At 44.0% G+C, this 18,718-nt stretch overlaps 1 protein-coding gene across 8 annotated transcripts in view; it reads right to left on the reverse strand.

The window, feature by feature from the left end:
- Window positions 1-1,126: 1,126 nt before the first annotated feature.
- LOC113217801 (zinc finger CCCH domain-containing protein 13) overlaps window positions 1,127-18,718 on the reverse strand; it is a 28,991-nt gene continuing 11,399 nt past the window's right edge. For 2 of the 8 annotated variants that reach the window (XM_026437860.2, XM_026437862.2), the window contains exons 2-21: window positions 18,374-18,578; window positions 18,206-18,293; window positions 18,075-18,117; window positions 17,907-17,954; window positions 17,734-17,822; window positions 17,530-17,644; window positions 17,311-17,435; window positions 17,058-17,224; window positions 16,706-16,975; window positions 16,211-16,625; window positions 15,947-16,113; window positions 13,934-13,970; window positions 13,203-13,310; window positions 12,579-12,637; window positions 12,437-12,503; window positions 11,810-12,091; window positions 11,547-11,699; window positions 11,076-11,198; window positions 10,735-10,959; window positions 1,127-5,779 (exon numbers count right to left, since the gene is read on the reverse strand). In XM_026437860.2, the coding sequence (XP_026293645.2) occupies window positions 1,735-5,779; window positions 10,735-10,959; window positions 11,076-11,198; window positions 11,547-11,699; window positions 11,810-12,091; window positions 12,437-12,503; window positions 12,579-12,637; window positions 13,203-13,310; window positions 13,934-13,970; window positions 15,947-16,113; window positions 16,211-16,625; window positions 16,706-16,975; window positions 17,058-17,224; window positions 17,311-17,435; window positions 17,530-17,644; window positions 17,734-17,822; window positions 17,907-17,954; window positions 18,075-18,117; window positions 18,206-18,293; window positions 18,374-18,539 (6,792 nt within the window). In that variant the 5' untranslated portion in view covers window positions 18,540-18,578 and the 3' untranslated portion in view covers window positions 1,127-1,734. The remainder of the gene's footprint in view (window positions 5,780-10,734; window positions 10,960-11,075; window positions 11,199-11,546; window positions 11,700-11,809; window positions 12,092-12,436; window positions 12,504-12,578; window positions 12,638-13,202; window positions 13,311-13,933; window positions 13,971-15,946; window positions 16,114-16,210; window positions 16,626-16,705; window positions 16,976-17,057; window positions 17,225-17,310; window positions 17,436-17,529; window positions 17,645-17,733; window positions 17,823-17,906; window positions 17,955-18,074; window positions 18,118-18,205; window positions 18,294-18,373; window positions 18,579-18,718) is intronic. The other 6 variants (XM_052272392.1, XM_026437864.2, XM_052272393.1 and 3 more) reach the window with 6 other exon arrangements.

The raw sequence follows: 18,718 nt of genomic DNA on the forward strand, positions 1-18,718 counted from the left end.
CGAGTTCCCGGTGAGAATCCCATCTCAGCTGCCGCTGACGCCCGAAGACAGATGGCCAGCAGAACGGGGGAAATGTGCCGCGGACGGGACTCGGACCCAACGCTCTGCTAACGAACAACGCTTTAGAACGCTCTACTGCCAGCTCGCCCTTCCTCGATGAGAATTCTGAGCTCGATCCTGCCTAACAAGACGCAAGAATCGCAAAAAAAAAGTTCTTCCGGGCGGGAGTTGATCCCAGGGCCGACAGTTTCATGTGGCCCACGCCTTGGCACACTCGGCTGCCAGATGCCCGGTTGAGATCAGAACTCAGTCCCATATGAGAGAAAAGAAGCGCCAAAAAGAGCCTTTTGGCTTGTCAGGGACATGTGATGAGCAGGTCCTTGGTTTCTGTTTTTCACCCTGGGGTCGTCGGGTATCATCTATTGCCCGAAAAAAAATCTACTATAGTCGGGTCGGATTAAGCTGACTCTGGCCGCGGGATTCGTGGCCACAAACAGGGAAGTTCGCGAACAAGTTCACCCCCACAAGCTCTCATAGCGCCTGGTAGGTAGACAACATCTTGTCTGTAGTTCATGTGCGTACTGCGGGGTGGCCTACATTGAGTCTCACAGGCGCCGAGCTACAGTATTTCGCCGAATGAATCTGGGAAAATCGCATGTACTTTCTGGACGATTCCAATCCAATTGACGACCAGTGAGTACTAGAACTTGGCACGCGTTTGCTGCGCCGCCTTGTAGGTAGGCACCCCATCGGGCTTCCAGATGATTGTGGGTTCACTTGCTTCCTTGCCAAGGTGGTAATAGTTCAGCGAGTGTAACTGTTCTTAGATTTGGTTTTCATTACAAACGAAATACCATATTTGTCTGTAGTTGGTCTTAATTGTTTTTTTTAGATGACCAGTCAAAAATGGTTTAAGAATTACTGCCGAGTTACAGAACAAAAATAGTACTTCCTTGTTTCATGAATTTTTCTGCTTGTTAGGAGTGAAATTCATCATGTTGGAAATTTCCTGCTTTTCTTGACATTTCTTTTTAAATATTATTATTGTTTCCTCTTGTTAGCGTATGTTTTACATTTATAAGATAAAAGAGATTGGGTACGGATTTCTGTGAAATTAAACTAAAAATTGAAATAGAAAATTATAATTTTATTTTATTGTTTTTTTTTAGTATGATACATGAAACTTGTTCCAATCTGTAATCAATAACAAGAGCAATATGGTGAAGTCCCTCATGCTGACAGTATTTCATCATTTAGCCCTTGCCATCAGTCATTATTTTCAGATCCTAACTATGAAAAATGAAGGACCAGCACTTCAGTGACAATTAAAGTTCTTATCCTATGTACAATGATCAAAGTCGAAATTACAACAACACATCAAGAAATGTTATAAATAATTCTCCCATCAGTGCTGTTGATCACTGAGCCTTGACAAAATATTGAATCACAGTTCACCTTTCATTTTTGGAATGAAGATTAAATACCAAATGAGTTCTACATGCATGCATTACAATTCTACAATCTGGAGAAAACGGATCAAAACTCAAACAATGCACAGCATTCAGTGGAAACACTCCACTCTAACAATCAACAAACACAAAATGATTTACCATGAGCAAATGCTAAGTCCTTTGTTAAAATAAAATGGGTCCATCTCAGATGGCACCCATCACACAATAAAGCAGGCACAACCTTCTATCTAACATGACCCCCTCCCCTCCCTCACCCCCCATCTTATTTATGCTTAGACTTCTTTTTCTTATTCTTCGCCTTCCGTTTATGTTTCTTTTTAGATTTACTTGAATGCTTTTTACCAGAATCCGATTCACTACTTGTCGAGTCCTCCGAGTCTGATTCGGAGTCAGAGCTGGACTCAGTCTTCTTCTTCTTAGCTTTCTTCTTTCTCTTCTTTTCCTCCTTCTTCTTGCGTTTTGCCTTGCGCTTTTTCCTCTTTTTCTCTTCTTCAGACGAGTCGGAACTACTCTCTTCGTCGCTGCTGTCCTCCTCAGAACTTGACTCGCTCTCAGAGCTTGTCTCGCTCTTAGCCCTCTTCTTACCAGCTTTGTCCTTCTTGGCCTTCTCCTTCTTACTTAAATCTTTGGTTTTCTTGCCATCAACCTCGGCGTCTCCTTCGTCCGCTTTCACCTTCTTCTTCTTCTCCTCGGGCGCACCTGTCTCCGGGGAGCGCGATCGCTTCTTCAGGGAAGTACCACTTTCAGCAGCACCATCAGTCTCTTGAGCAGCAGGTTTCTCAGACGACTTCTCGCCCTGGGCGTTTGTCGCCTTGCCAGCCTCTCCGTCCTCTTGTTCACTCTCGCCCGATGTCGACGCGTCGTAGTCCGGTTCGAAGTTGGCCTCGTCCAGCCCAGGCTTCTTGGCGTCGCCGAGGGACTGCTTCCGCTTCTTCTTCGGCGGGGCGGTTGCGGTGGTGCTCTTGTCGGCCGGACCAGGCTGGGCCTTGTCAGCTTCCTTGCCCTTCTCGCCGGCACCCGCTGCATTCTGCTCCCCGTCCTCGTCATTGTCCTCCTCATCTTCAGAGTCCTCGTCGTCGTCTTCGTCGTCGCTCGAGTCGCTCTTCTCCGCCTTCTTGGCCTTCTTCTTCCTACTCTTGCGCCTCTTCCTGTCCTTCTTTTTCTTTTTCTTCTTGGCCTGCTCGCGGCTCGAGCTGCGAGAGCGCCGCCGCTTCTTCTTGGCGTCCTTGACCTTGTGCGCCTTGTGGCTGGCGGGCGACTGAGACTTGCTGTCGGCCTTGGCCACCGAGTCGTCCTCGTGGTGGGGCTGGGCGGGCGCCTGCACCACCACCCTGCTCGCCAGGTGCGCCCTCTCGGCGCGGTCCGGCCGGTCGCTGCTGTCGCGCCGCTCCGCTCGCTCCACGCGCTCCTCGCGGCCGCGGCGGCCGGCTCGCTCGCGCTCCTCGCGGTCCCGCTCGTCGTCGTGGTGCCGCCGCCGGTCGCGGTCGTCACCCGAGCGCGAGTCGCCGCGCACGCCGTCGTGTTCGAAGTGGCCGCGGCGCCGCTCGTGCTCCCTGTCGCGCTCGCGCTCGCGCTCCCGGTCGCGGTCCTGGTGGCGGCCCTGGCGCCGGTCCTCGCTGGCGTAGCTGCTGTGCTTCCGGTCGACCGAGTGCGGCGGCGTGGGCGTGCCGGGCCGCTCCGGGTTGAGGCCGGCGATGGCGCTGCTGCTGCCCTTGAGCGCGGCCGCTGCTGACGACTTGTGCCGGTGATGGTGGGAGTGCCGCGAGGACGACGACGACGAGGGCGCGTTGGCCGCTGCGCTGGGGCTGGCGGCGCGGTCAGGGCCGCGGTACACCCTCCGCCCGGAGGACGTGGGCTCTCGGAGCTCGATCGGGGCGTCGTCCACGCGCCCGCCCAGCCTGTCCTTGGCCGAGACGCGCGACAGGGGCGAGGACTTGCCCTCGCGCTCCGGCGCTGCGGCCTCCACGCGCACGGGCACCGTGATGGTGATGCTGTTGTTAACCTCCTTGGCCTCGCGGCCCTCGCTGGCCTGCAGCGCGTTCAGCAGCACCTCGGTGCCCTTCTCGTCCGGCGTGGTGGACGACACCTTGCGCTCCTTCTCCCGCTCCTTGTCCTTGTCTTTGTCTTTGTCCTTGTCCACGTACACCTTGCGCTCGCCGCCCTTCTTGGAGTCGAGCGGGCGTATGGCATTGGAGGCCGCCTTCTGGAAGATGGCGTTCTCGGCCCTTTTGATCACCTCCGACGTGACCACCTTGTCCCTCTTGGCGCTGCCGCCGCCCTGCTCCGTGCTGCTCTCGTTCTCCTGGCCAGACGAAGCGTCCTCCATCAGCTCCCACTTGGAGGGCTCCGGCAGGGGCGCGAGCATCTCTCCAGTCTTGAGCGGGCTGGGCGTGTTCGTGTCCGGCTCCGTGGCCACCGTCGAGCTCAGCCTGCGCTCCGGCGTCGCCTCCGACGTCGTCTTCACATCCAGCGGGGACTCGGTGGCGGTGCTTCCCCCGCTGTCCACCAGGCCCAGCCCGACGAGCAGACCGGGGCCACTGGGCGTGCTGTCAGCCTCCTTCTCTGCGAGGGACTCGGCCGCCGCCAGCTCCACCGCAACCTCCTCCTTGATGGGCGTCCTCTCTAACTTCTCCTGCAGGCGCTCCTCGGGCTCGGGCTTGACGGGGACACTTTCCTTGGTGATGGAGGTGGAGTCATGAACGGTGTTTTCTGTGGACTCCAAAACCGCACGCAGTTCATCACCCTCCTCTGCCTTGATAGTTTTCTTGTCGACCTTCTTCAGGTCGAGTTGATCTTCCTTCACCTGCTTGTCCTTGTGGTGCTTCTTCTTCTTCTTATCTTTCTTGTCCCCTGAGCTATGCTTTTCTTTGTCCTTTTCCTTGTCTTTTCTTTCCTTCTTCTTCTTAATCTTTGCCTCCTCCTTCTTCTTCTCTTTTGAAATTTCTTTTTCTCGCTCTTTCTCCTTTTCTCTTTCTCGCTCCTTCTCGCGCTCCTTTTCTTCCTCCCGCGAGTGAGCATGGGACTGCTTGTTCTCCTTGCCCTCTCTTGACCGTCCTTCCTTGGAGCTTGAGTGGTGGCGTCCGTCTCTGTCCTTCTCCCTCTCGCGCTCCTTGTCTTTGTCCTTTTCCTTCTCGCGTTCCCGATCACGATCCCTGGACCGATCGTGGTCGCGGTCCCGGTCACGCTCTCGATCCCTGTCGCGATCCCGGTGCTTGTCCACGTGATCACGGTCCTTGCCGCGGTGGAGATCCCTGTCCCTTTCCCGGTCTCGCTCCCTGTCTCGATCCCTATCCCTGCCTCTGAAGTCGTCCCTCCGTGGACGGTCCGTAACATGGACGGCCCGATCCGGCCTGTCCGGCCGATCCGGTCGGTCCGGTCGGTCTCTCATCCTGTCCCAGTGGTCGTACATGACGGGCTGGTTCATGAGCGGCGGGATCATGTGCGCCCCGGGCCCGACGGGAACGCTGGGCACGGGCCATCCGTGTGCCGGCCCGATGGGGAGCATGGGCGCGTGCGGCGGCGGGTGGCCGGGATGAGGTGGGTGTCCTGGATGAGGTGGGTGCCCTGGATGAGGTGGATGTCCTTGGTGTGGCGGATGACCTTGGTGAGGTGGGTGTCCTGGGTGAGAGGTGTGCACCGGCTGACTTGTGAGCACGGGGATGTCCCTGGCGTCTCTGGAGTCCTTGGCGTCGGCTCGCTCGCGGTCCCTGGTGTCCTTGGCGTCCCTCGAGTCCCTGGGGCGGTCTCTTGAAGCCTCGTAGTCACTCACCCCGGGCGGCGCCACCTCCTTGTCTGAGTCCCGCTCCCGGTCGCGGTCACGCTCGCGGTCCCTGTCGGCCTCCCTGTCGCGGGGCCTGTCCGCGGAGCGCGGGCGGGGGGCGTCGGTAGTCCTGCTCCTGTCCGGCGTCCTGTCCCTGGGCGCGGGCCTGTCCCGGTCGCGGTCCCAGCCGGGCTCCCAGGTGCCAGGCGGGGGCGGCGTCTTGTCTCGAGGCCGCGGGGGCGGCCGGTCCCTTGGCCGTTCCCTGTCCCGCTCGCGGTCGCTGTCCCGGTCGTCCCTGTAGGGCGCCGGGTGGGATGGCACGTGGGGCGGCGGGGGCAGCAGCTGCGGCGGTGGGCCGTGGCCCGTGGCCGCGGCCTGGTGGTGGTGGTGGTACTGTGCCAGCATCGGGGCCTCCCCGTCGTAGCGCCTCGGCGATGGCATCCTGGCTGTGGGGCGGTAAGGGCCAGGGGGTGGGGCCGGACCGGGCATGGGTCCAAGGCCAGGGCCTAGGGGCCCACTGGGGCCGTCGTACCGCTTGTCTCCGTACCTGCGACAAGAAAGCACAAATTGAGTTCACCCGCCTTGATGGATACAGCGGTTGGAGCGGTGTGCGCCCCTCCAGCTCAACTCGCACAAAGACTCTGGCATGCGAATGTTTTACTGACGTTGTTCTTAGCACATTCATTGCGGAGCGACCACAATGTGGTCACGCTTTGCTGTCCTTTTACCAACCCTCAGGATGCACAGCCGCATTGAATGTGTTAATGTCACTGACCAAAATATTTTTTGAGAAAGGTGTCTAGCTAAACAAGTAAATGGTGCACTTAGTGGTGCTGATTTTGTTGTTTTACAAGATAAATTCAAGGTCCAGATTTCCATACACAACACAAACCGCCAAAAATATAAAGGAAAATATCACTTAAAGAAATGAAAGCCTGCATATTTGAAACTGACTTTGTAGCTGAGAATATTACTGTGTGCCTAAAAATATGTATCTTACGCCAGGATCATGAACATAACTCAAAGAAGTAACGATCATCAGAGAAAACCTGCAAGCTTCAAGGTGACATCTGGACGGTTCTAAAAATGCTGAAATCTTTCATGAAAATAATAACAGTGGCGCTTTTGAGTGTTGAGTTGCTGTTTTTTTTTTTAATGAAAAAATAATATTACTAAGAGAGTAAATAAAATTTCAACATCAAATTCATAGTTACCCAGAGAGAGTTGGAAAAGTCAGAAATTAGAAGTATCATGTCAGATGATGTAATTAAGTTTAGTGAGTTTCAAAACTCTTTCTGCTTCTAAATTCCAAACATCATCAGAGTGAATGACTGAATCTCATATTAATTTATAATTTACATCAGAAAGTTACCAAGAGCTGTAGCAATTTTCTGATACCTGTATGAAGTGAAATATTTGACAGATATATGACAGAATCTGGCAATTCATTTTCAAAATTAAATATGCCACCTGAACTACTCTAAAAGTCACATAACATGACACTTAACATGAACTGGAAACAAGATACACAAGAATACTCAAAGTTAATAAGTGCTGGTTTAAAATTGAACCAATGTCTTTAACTGTAAAGGTTTGTATGTGCAGATGGTTACAGGCTAGGTAATAAGTAATGTCAAACAAGAAAGAAATCATGAACACAATCAGAAAGGCGGCTGGTGATTTTGCGATGGTGGTCGTATGTACCTAAAACCCAGAGGACTAGACCGGCTGGCTCCGAGTGATGCTGCAGATGCATGCATTGGCTTCACTTCTTCTTCAGCACCAACCGCCTTCCTATTTGTGTTAGACTATAATGTTATCATAGCTGCAAATTATAAACAAAGAAACTGGGTCATTAAAACTAAATTTTAAAGTTTTGTTCGTTCTGGTAAGAAAAACTCTGTAGGCTATTCTTGTGTTTCCCGATATCATCACTTAGTCTACCTCATATCCAATTCAACTGTGAGATGGTAGTATGAAAAGCTTGGCACATACTTTAGAAGGCGAAGTATCTTTCACGGTGTCACCTGTAGTACTCAAAGTAGTTGTTGCACCCGACTTCTTTTTGGACGGATTGTCATGAAGCGTTTCCTCTACCTCTGACAATGCGTTGATATAAGAGAACCATTAGATAATAAACTTATGCATTATTGAGAGACAATTCTAAACCTTTGATGAGCTGAAAGTGTTGATATGATCTTCAAATTCTGTCAATCAACACTGTCAGATGCTGTAAAACAAATACTAGTTTCAGAGACCAGAAAAATCCGAGTAATATATTGTCAAGTAATGACATTTTTATTAACATAGTCAAACCATTAAAAATTATATCTTCATACACTTTTTTCCATATTTGCAGGGACAAGTACAAAGTACCGGTATGGCTAGTATATTCACTTGACAGTCACTCCACATAAACAATCAATTACTCAACAAGCAGATGACTAAAATACAAAAATCACAGATCATTCTGACTCTACATTTTGAGCATTTACCTTCTAAACACCAAAATGGTACAGCTACTATAGTGAAACCCTCAAAATGAAAAGAACTCAAAAAAGAACTACCCAGGTAAAACACAGCCACAGAAGTTTTAGTGGAATTAAATTCAAATATTGCTTTTCTTATCTATCAGCAGGATTTGTACTGCTTTAAGCATACTTAAACATTGCATGGGAATCCGAAAAAATGTATTTATCTTCGTGAATAAAAAATAGCTGAGCATTAAGTAAAACCACTTTAGAAAGACAATGGCCATTTTGAACATCTTTTCATCACAATACCATCTAAAGAGACGCAATTAAAATTAACTGTAGGATCTTGGAACATGCTCAGTCACAAAATTCAAGATATTAACAATGCCACCAAACACACTGACCTTAAGAGTAGATACAAAACCCACCAATACAGAATCAATCACGAGGAAAAAAGAGTGATTGCAATAAAATCACAGCAAAGAAAAGCAATAGTATTAACACATTGAGTGCAACAGGTATAGACAAATCCAGCCAAAGGTGTGCCACAGTGTGCATCTTGTTGCGCTCAAAGTGTTAACAGAAAATTACAGGAAATCAAACTGCTGTACTTTAATTCAAAATTAAATGTATCACATCAATCATATAAATCTAATACAAACAAGGATTCTACTGTGTGTTAGGGCTATGACACAACAGTGTTGCGGGTTTGCATACCAAAGGGGCCAAGGTGTCTTACAGGTAGAGCGAGTAGGCAACCCAGCAATCCCAGCATACGTTTGTGTCATGGCTCTGACACACAGTACAAAGGAGTACAACCCCTGCAAAGGTTTTAACAAGTGTACTTTTCATCTGATACATGTTAATGTATGTATAACATGTTCTCTACAAGCTGACAAAACATTCAATTCATGACAGTCAACACCCAGGTGGATGTGAGAATGTGAGGCAGTGAAGATGTTAATAGTCTTTAACTAATATTTTCTTGAGGACTTTAACTCTAACTTTGATCACAGTTAAAAAATCACAAAACAAATCACTTTCTTTGTAGAAATACAATGATAAACATGACTGACAACAAAACTCACGGATTTAACACAAGCATAAAAATAGAGTGCACTTCTACACTAGAAACAGTTCTGCAGTAAAATCACAAAAACAAACAATATGGTGTGTGAGCTGAATGATCATTGGATGATAGCAATTCCCAAACAATTTTAAACCCTTCTGTTGCAATCCCAATAATGAATAATTTTAAAGAATAACAGTGTATTGATATTTACAACTTTATTATCATGCAGTTATTCAGCGAGGCATGCACTGTGATCTTTACTGAGAATTTCTCTTCAAAAGAACAACTGTGGAATAGCTGCCTTAGGGAAGACGAAATCCTTGCATGGGTCAACTAAATTGCTTGTTGAAAATTTCTATGATTAAAAAGAGATTTCAGTAACAAAACTTTGAGCTATAAATTTTTTATATTCTTCTATGCTAATGAAAGAGATGTAATTCCTTAGGAAAACAACTGAATAATCAATCACATGATAAGTTCACCTCCAAATTCTTAAATTTTTTAGCCAACCGGCTACAAAATAAATCACATTTACAGATGCTGTTGTATCTTTGAGCTTAAGGATCAGATTAAAAATATCACAGACAAATATGTACATCAAGTTACTGTATTTTCAATACACTTGGGAAAGTTGTATCAAAAATATTATTTCTAACATAGACGGCAGGAGATCAATCACAACAAAATGGTTTTCATCCAACCACAACACAACACTACCTCCTACAATTTTTTTATGCACAGGCTTTAACACGTTGAGCCCCAGGGGAGGAGGCACACACGTGCATTTTAGTATTAATGACCATCAGTATGGTCATGTGGTACGTACTTAATATGAACACAAAACATGGTCCTTGTATCATGGTAGTCATTTAAGAAGTTTGACAATTTTTTAGTAGGAAGAACGTGAACAACATTCATGTTTGTTAAACAAAATTCTCAAGACAAACTACTTGAGAAACAAAAAACAAACAAACAAAACTCCTTCCAACTCCAAGTTTAATGCTTAAAACTTCCAGCATGATAGAAAAAAAAAGTGGGCACAAATAAGCTACACTTGCAAATGTATGTATGAGCAAGGCGTCCAGCAATTATGAAGTTCCTTATAATTATAGTCACAACACCATTTTGAAATGATTTTATCATATGGACTTACATCTATACCCACACATCACACATGTAAGGCAGTCTATCAAAACAAAGTGGACTCTCAAAAGTAGACTGAAAGTTCCATAGCCTACCCCTTGCAAATGATAACTAGTGTTTTCCTTGGGTTTGTTATCCTGCTGAAAATCAACTTGTTCAAAAACAATGATTGATTATCATAAGAAAAGTCATTGTAGACTTTGACAACACATCAATCAACACATCTGATTAGGTTCTTTTCACACCTACAATAAAACACAATACGTGGAGGGCTACCATAATGTAGCTGAACTTTTCCCAGAAAGTAAATAGAATGTTTAAAAACATTTAACCCATAAATAAATCTATTTTTATTTTTATCTTTTTCATGTGCCTTTTTAATTTGATAATATTTCAGCAGGTTGGTTTTAATATGATTGTCATTCAGTTTCTAGAACTGAGTCCTCTAGAACTCTTTATAGACTAGCCTGCTTTACAGCAAGAAAACTATTTTGGACCAAATCACGCACAAAAATCTCTGATCTGAATATGTCAAAAATTTTGTGCTGAACTTGTGATGTATGAAAAACAATATGGTAAAATCAGTCTGGAGCAATATTGTGGAGAAACATGCAAATTTGTAACCCTCTGGATTGTAGTATCGTTTTTATTTTGTTTTTACTGCCCACCCAATCTGACAGGAAAGTTCTCAGTTTGTTATGTAATCTATTCAGAAAGTTAAAACCCACACACATAACTCTACTAATAGAAAATGCACACCCAAGACGACAATACCCTTGCACCAGGGCAAGGCAAGGATGTACAATAAGATACCTGGTGTGCTGAGGAGGGTGGCTGTAAGGCCCTTCTGGTGGATAACGATAGCTGTCTCGAGGTGCCACATCATAGTCTTTCCGGTAGCTAGGTGGGATCATGCCTCCTTGACTGCCAGGACCAGCAGATCTCCCTCTGCCACCTCTTCCTCTGCCACGACCACGTCCGTAACCAGAGTCTGCGTCGTAGTAGGGAGCAGCATCACGTGGATATCTTTGAGGATACCTTTAAATAAATTTAAAAAAACAAAACATTCTATTAAGGATTTGCTAACACTTTGTCACAATTAAAATTAAATAAAAAGAGTAGAGAACTGATAAAAAAAATCGATTGATCCTTACCTCGGTGGAGGACTTCTAGTTCTAGATCTATAAAGCCTTGGGCCATCTCTGTCAAGCGGGTCCCTTCTGGGTCGCGGAGAGAGAGGGCGTCTCTCACGAGGTGACAATGATCGAGAACGAGACCTGAAAAAAATGATATACAACTAATGTAGACCCCTGCTGTTTTGAGTATGGGATTAAGAATTTTTGTAGTAGTATGTATTGAACACCACCGGAGCATGTTAAGCAAAAGCAAGAATGGCCTCAAAGCCACCAAAAGAAGAGAGCAGAACACAAAACATTCAAATGAAAGCATGTGAAGCACTCAAAACTTTCATACTGACTTAAGATTTTGCCAAGTTATTAGGGGGGAAAAATCAACCCATAAAAATTTAATTAACTGGTCCACGGTTTTAAACTAAGATTGCTCCTGCTTCTTTGATGAAATTGTCCGTTTTTTCTTCCATATGTACTTTGAGGGATTGAACTTACCTACTGAGGCTGAAGGAGGGAGATCGACTTCTTGAACGGGACCTGCTACGCGAGCGAGTTCTTGTGCGAGACCGCTTTCTTGGCGGGGGAGTTCGTGAGCGACGAGGAGTAAGTGTTCGCCTGGTTCGGGAGATGGACCGACTCCAAGATCTCCTAAACAATCCATTTCAAAAATCAGACTCAGCTAATTTTTCATTTGATCCCAGTTCCAATACTAGGGACACTGGTAAAGCTAACACTAACGCTGTCCCAGGTTATCTTACCTGGGAGTTCTGGAGCGTGATCTTGTGAACTTTCTACTTTTCAGAGGAGAACGGCTGAGTGAGCGCCGTGGTGTTCGGCTGCGGCTTCGGGGACTGCGGGTGCGGCTGCGCGTCCGCGAGAGAGGAGTGCGCGAACGTGGAGAGCGGGACCGGGAGCGGGAACGTGACCGGGAATATGACCGGGACCGTGGACTCCTTTGACGCAATTTTTCCCTCCTTTTTTCATTTTCTTCTTTCATCCTCAATCTACGCTCAAACTCTTCTAATGGGTCCAAATTGTGCCTGGTGAACAACAAACACACACAAATTCACAGATAACACAACGTGCCCAGTGATCAAACACACAGACAAGTCCAAGAACTAAAAGTCGAGATAATTGGAAAGAAAGAAGACGATAGGTCAGAATTAGACCTTTAAAAGGATTCATTGATTGACTTACAAAAACCACCCGCAGTTTTAAGCTTAGTTAGAACTAAGACAAACAGAAGGAAAGAGTAGGTGGATAGATAGATAGAAAACCTCCACAGCCCACATATTATAAAAACAATCCATCAATCATCACCGCTTTTCACCCTCTTCTTCAAATTAAAAGCAACCCAGTACCAATAACTGCGGTTCAAGACTTACCCTGCCTGACTTCCATTTTGAGTGGGATAGCGCGGAGGGCCACGATCAAAATTGTCTCTGCCATATCCTGTAGGAGATAAGCAGATAAAGTTATGAAATTGTGGATTAAAAATGGGTAGGGAAAAAGGAAAAAGATGCTCACCATATTTTGGATCTTGAGGTGCCACAGAATAGCTCATGGTTCGTTCATCATAGTAACCCCTGTAAAAATTACAAAAGAATAGATCAGATTATTTTCAAAATAATAAAAAGTGAATCTTTGCTGGTCAGGTAAGATCTAACATCTTAAAAAAGAATAAGACAACAAGGAAAAGTAAAATAACCAGAAGTCCCAGCTACAAAGCAAATTGCTAGAAAAAGATTTGTGATAAGATCAAACATCTACCAATTGCATTGAAAAATATACACATCAAGACACACCAGTAAATAAATTGAGACACTCAGCCAAGACTGTAAAGTCTTAGAAAGTTAAATGTTTCAAGAAAAGGAAATTGTGATAAAATTTGCAAATAAGTAGAACAAGAAAACAAGAAGAACTAAAAAGAAAGTATTACAATTGTGTATTCGCAATTACTGAAACAAGCCGGGGAAGACAAATAACCCAGTTTCTTGGGCAGAGGAGCAAAAGTGGGGCTGGGGGGAGGGGGCGAAGACTACAAACTGTAACACAACCACAAGGCCTAAGTATATAGATGTAAGAAGACTAGCACACCAAATTGGACAAATCAACATGCATAATGGACGAGGTCGGATCAAGCCGACTTACCCTACAGGTACCGGCTGCTGGGCGGGTCCCAGAGCAGAAGGAGTAATGTACATATGTTGAGCAGGAACCGACACCGGCTGGCTGTATCCTGAACCATCTTCCAGCCCTCTGAACCAGCGACAAACCCGAAGACACCACACACGTTAAATAATGATGAGAATTAATTGGTTGATGTTCTCAAAATGCTTGAAATCCCCAGTGTATGGACAAAATGAAATGATCGGCCAAGCAATTAAATCTTGTGAAAATCCATACCCAATCACAATCTTCTCTATGGTGGACTAGCACAAGGTAACTTTACACAGTAGTGGTACTGAGTTCTGGTTGTTGAGTCAAATTACGAAATTTCTATGATGGTACTATTATCATAATGCTAGGTTGAGAGAATTCTACGAAGGAACAGCCCGGTGGGATCCTAGCATCACCTAACCAGATATGACGACCAAACCACAACAGCCCTAACTCCAGTAAAGCACCAAGCACTCCATGAAAAAAGATGTATTTTCTCACAACATATTGCACACAACATTACAAAGAGTTGTAAAAGCTTGAAAGCACATGACACATGGATGAACAGCATATGAATGAATAGCAAATTAAAAAATCATGTGAAACTTTAAAGTTACAAATTTTGTATTAAAGGGTATTTTCCCTGATCCCAAGTAGCCTTGAGCCGAGCGAAATGTTAAGTTGAGCAAATGTTTTAGATAAATATTGTAATTTTGACTCACCTTTGATGGCCATATGCAGGAGCACCAGGAGCCCGATCTGAAATTTAAAAATATAAATGAGAGATAGAAAACAAAACAAGAAAACAACAACCACTTTCTTACAAAAGCCACAGAAAGGAAAAATAACAGTGCTACATCATTTATCCTTCACTTATTTTTTCAAAACTTGGAATATCTTGGAGGGTACATACAAACCAAAGCTACATTCATTACAAAGCATAATAAACATGCATCTTGTTGAAACCCGAATCAATTCCAACCCGTGTAGGTAAAGAAGTAAAATTAGAAATGGAAAGAATAACAAACCAAAACAGGACAAAAAATAAACATGCAAATAAAAATACAGATTGATGTACGAAAAAGAATAATAAAGAATGCACACAAACAACAGATAAAGTGAGTTCAGTCAGTGAATTGTGATGTTAAAACCATTGTAGTCATTTTTTCCCTGCATATAATTATGATGCTCAACATAAATGTTCACAAAGAAACAACAAATTAAGTTAAAAGGAGAAGGCACTGATGCATAATTCTTAGTGTATTGATGCACGCAGAAAAGGGTAAAATGTTTTGTATGGAATATGTGAGGTTGCAAGAAACACACTTGGGCCTTGCAGGGTTATAACAGAATAATAAAACTAGACAGTAGCAAGCTTTTCTTTCTTCCCATTTTTTTTTAGGGGGTATGCACCAACACACAATGCAAAAGTGCATTAAAAAGTAATTCGTGGTGTAAAACGTTCCACGCAGTTTGGGTTTTCATATCGGTCACCCCTGTTACCTGGACAATAGTAGCGCCCCCACCCGAAGCGTCTTGTGCGTCTGTCTCGCTCTCGCCCCTCCCTTGCATCCCGCCTCCCTCCAACCTCGCCACGTCGCCGGTAGTCTGGTACTCTCCTTCCACTTACTGAATAATATGCTAAATGTTTGGTGAATGGTCAATGTGTAAACAAGACAATGGTAGTTAGCATTGGTTAAAAGTGTCAGGGAATTAAAAGAATTTAACACCAGTTATATGCTAAAAATAATTGCAACAGCAAATAAGTTACTAAACAACTGGTATGGTACGTATATTCTAGGGGTGTACATCAGATACATACTCGTATTAATACTTTGAAAAGGATTCCATTCAACAAAATCGTTTTCATGAAGTCTACCAAGTTCCTAAGGAGAGTTGTAAGCTAAAGAAAATTGACAGTAACATCACACATGCAAGTTTTGTCTTTTATATTAGTGCATGCACTAAGGGCCTTAGTCTAGGATGCAAGCTATGGACTGGTTTACACCTCCTTAAAACAAGGCCACTACCTAGAAGAAAATTTAAACAGCACAGAAAACAAGTATTCAGATATATCCAAGAGAAAGCAAAGGGAAACAGATATACACATTTACTGGTATAAAGTACAACACCAAAAACAAGTATGCTTAGAACCAGAAAGTGGCTTGTGTCATGATCCACAATCATGAAACATAAACTGACAATACAGGCAACATTTTAAGGAAGCACCATGTTCCACTCCAATCCCACTAGTACTATAGCTTGCCCATTGGCATAAAATACTACCTAAAGCGTCTGACTGAAAATATCAGACATGCATTTACTTCTTTAAAAGACCATATCAGATCTTTGACAGAAGGAAGTAGTAGTCTATGACCAGAACCAGTTAAAACACATATGGAGGATAATTTTTGTAGCAAAGTACCCCAAATAATTTTCTGAGAAGTACCAAAGAGCAGTATTTATTCAATTTGAAGCCAAAATGGGTAGTCGATTGGAAGCCAAAATCCACATCAGTAAGTTTCAAAACCGGAAAAACGGGCGCCGCTTAGAATCAAATAAATACAGTGATCAGTAAATGGTAAATCAAATGGCACCAGTTTACAAAGTAAAGTCATCCAAATTCTAATTCCGGTAACTGTTGTAAATTGTAACTACTTTCTTGTAACAAAGAGTTGATGTGGTCTATTCATTGAGATAGACAAGGAAACAAGACTTGGGAGAAATTAACTTACCATAGGGAGGATGTGGGTATGGTTGAGGAACAACCGGAGGTGGTACAGACATGTCTGCATAGTGCAGAGGAGGAGGAGGATGATGAGATGCTTGACCATGGTGCATGCTTGCAGCAGCATCTAAGTTGCGCTCATCAACTGTGGGAGTACCAGCTCTGTCTTCATGTCTGAAACAAATTGATAAAAATAGAATAAGTTTTATTTAATTTCACGATGACCATTTAAAAAAAAAAAATTGAGCATGAGAATTTTATAGATGCTTACAAGTGATATCCCACACGTTGTAATTCACGAGGAGCGCCATCACCTGGAGCACCTGTGGGATGTGAGGAAGGTTGATTATGGTGTGGAGAAGGGTGTGACCGTGGAGGGTGCCTTTCTCTTTCCTTTGTTTCCTCAATGTTTCTCTCCCTATATCTTTTCCTATCGTATGTCCTATCTCTGTTGTGTCTATCTTGCTTAGAGTGCTTAAAGTCCTCATTAGATTCCAAGTTTTGTTCTGTCTTTGTTTCCTTCCTCACTGAGGGTGCCTTGTCAACAGTGCGTTTTGAAGAAATATCTGAGTGATGAGATGTGGTTTTAATGGGTGCTCCTAGAACAGGGATGCCTGATCCAGTACTTATGGGTGGTTGAATGAATGGTGATGGTGGAGGAGATGGACGTTGCTCAGGTGTTTCACCTAGAAAGAAGAATTGAGATATATAAGGACTGGTTTAGACAAGCATATAAATTAGATTATTTTGCACAGTGAAAACTGACCTTCAGTTTGAGACGAAGTGGCTGCAGAGGACGAATCAGGAACTGGATCTGAAGGAGGCTGATGTTCTGGTTGAGGTGGTGCTGGTTCTGGAGGTATTAACTTGGGAGGAGGTTGGGATTTGTGTGGCTTACGGTAGCCAGTCTGATCTCCAAAATCAGCAACCCGCTTCCGCAGAAACCTATTAGGAATTAGCATTTCTGGTGTCTTTTCTTTTTCAAGACACTGAGGGCACTCTTGATCATCAGATTCCAAAAGAAAAGTGCGAATACCTAAAACAGATAATAAAAGACTTTTTCTGAAAAAATTGTAACTTTTTCAATTTACAAAATAAGGGAAATGTGCTAAACTTACAGTCATCACAAAAAGAATTTCCACAACATGGCATCATAACTGCATCTGTAAGTAGGTCTTTGCACAAAGAGCACAAGAGGTCCTCAGGAATTTCTGGTTTTTCTGGTTCTGGTATGGGTTCAGACGAAAAAGGAGGGCGCTCTTTTTTACCCTCCTTATAGGCTTGGCTGTGGCAGAAAGCAAAGAATAATTAACTAAAAATCTATTGGGGGAAATTATGAGTAAACCTTTACAATGATACGGGGTTACTCACTGGTCTATGGCGGGGACAGCAAAGTGGCCCATGGGAGTCATCATGGCACCAGGAACTAAAGGACCTTCTACAGGTACCATAAAACTGCGGGGGATTCCAGTGCTCTTCTTAATATCCACAGATTCCTGTTAAAAGAGGATTATGTACATAATCATTACATGTAATAAATATCAGGTTAAATGTGTGTGAGTAAGTGGAAAAAATCTCCTTAAAACACACCTGCATATCTCTCAACGGGCAATCCTTGGTCCAGTGAAGGCCTATTCCATGACACTTGAAACAACGGTAGTGTTGAGGAAGTGGTCCAGTTTGGTTATTACGTACACGTTGGTAGCTACGAAAAATATGCAAAGTAAACGAAATTTGATGACCTGAACGAGAAGACTGAGCTGGAACATATCTTAGGCAATAACACAAGCTTACTTGGCAGGGTCGTAGTCCTGAGTTGATTGTGACATCATTGCTGAAATCTTATCATCTTCACTTCCTTCCATTCTAGCCAAATCCACTTGCTGCAAATTTGACATAAAAAGAAATGGTTATGATAAGAAAAAAAAGTTAGTAAAACCCAGAACAAAGAATAATTTTCAACTCACACTGGAATGAATGAATCCCCCGGATTCTCCATCTTGAAATATTTGATCCTGAGGGTCAAGAACTTTAATTAAACTTTGAAAAATAAAAGAAAAGAAGATGTTTGAACGGAGAACCAGTGTCAAGAACAAAAGCTAGGTACTGTTAATTAATTTCATTACTACACGCACCTTCGTTGCAGGCAGAAGATGAGGATTAAGCCCTTGCCTGGTACTACATTACATAAAAGAAAAACAATACATAAGAACACTGTAAGAATAAGTGAAGCAAGTAAGAAAGGAACAATGAGCAGATTACTAACTTGGCACGTTTAGCTTGGACAGAAAGGGGTACACGATGAACTATCAATGACGTGTTTTTAGGAATCAAGGTGGCCTCATCAGTATATACTAGAGAGAAACAAAATATCATAGAATGACACACAATTCCATAGCGACATATTTAGATTGGTTATGAGCAAAATGCTTACCTTCGTCCGTTTGAGCATTTTTAACAAGAAGATCAAAATCTGTGTTTTTCCCCAAATTTTTCTGTTGGAATATCGACTTTTTCAAATCTTTTAATGAAATGTGTAGGCCATCAAATGTGAGAGTATCATAGTCTTTTGTTGATTTGAATTTGTAGTGTACCGACATTGTCGGTTTTATAACTCTTCATGAGTCTAGTTATTAATTCTGAAAGAGATAGGGAATGTACTTAAAATTAGTAAAAGATAAAAAATTTGTTCATACATAGGAAACGTATCAACTTTGCATGATCTATGAGAGAATAAAGTGGGCCTTGAATTAACAGGATACAAAGTTAATGAAAATTT

This window comes from Frankliniella occidentalis, unplaced genomic scaffold (genome assembly GCF_000697945.3).
Source record: "Frankliniella occidentalis isolate FOCC.00 unplaced genomic scaffold, Focc_3.1 Scaffold204, whole genome shotgun sequence".
Lineage (NCBI taxonomy): Eukaryota > Metazoa > Arthropoda > Insecta > Thysanoptera > Thripidae > Frankliniella > Frankliniella occidentalis.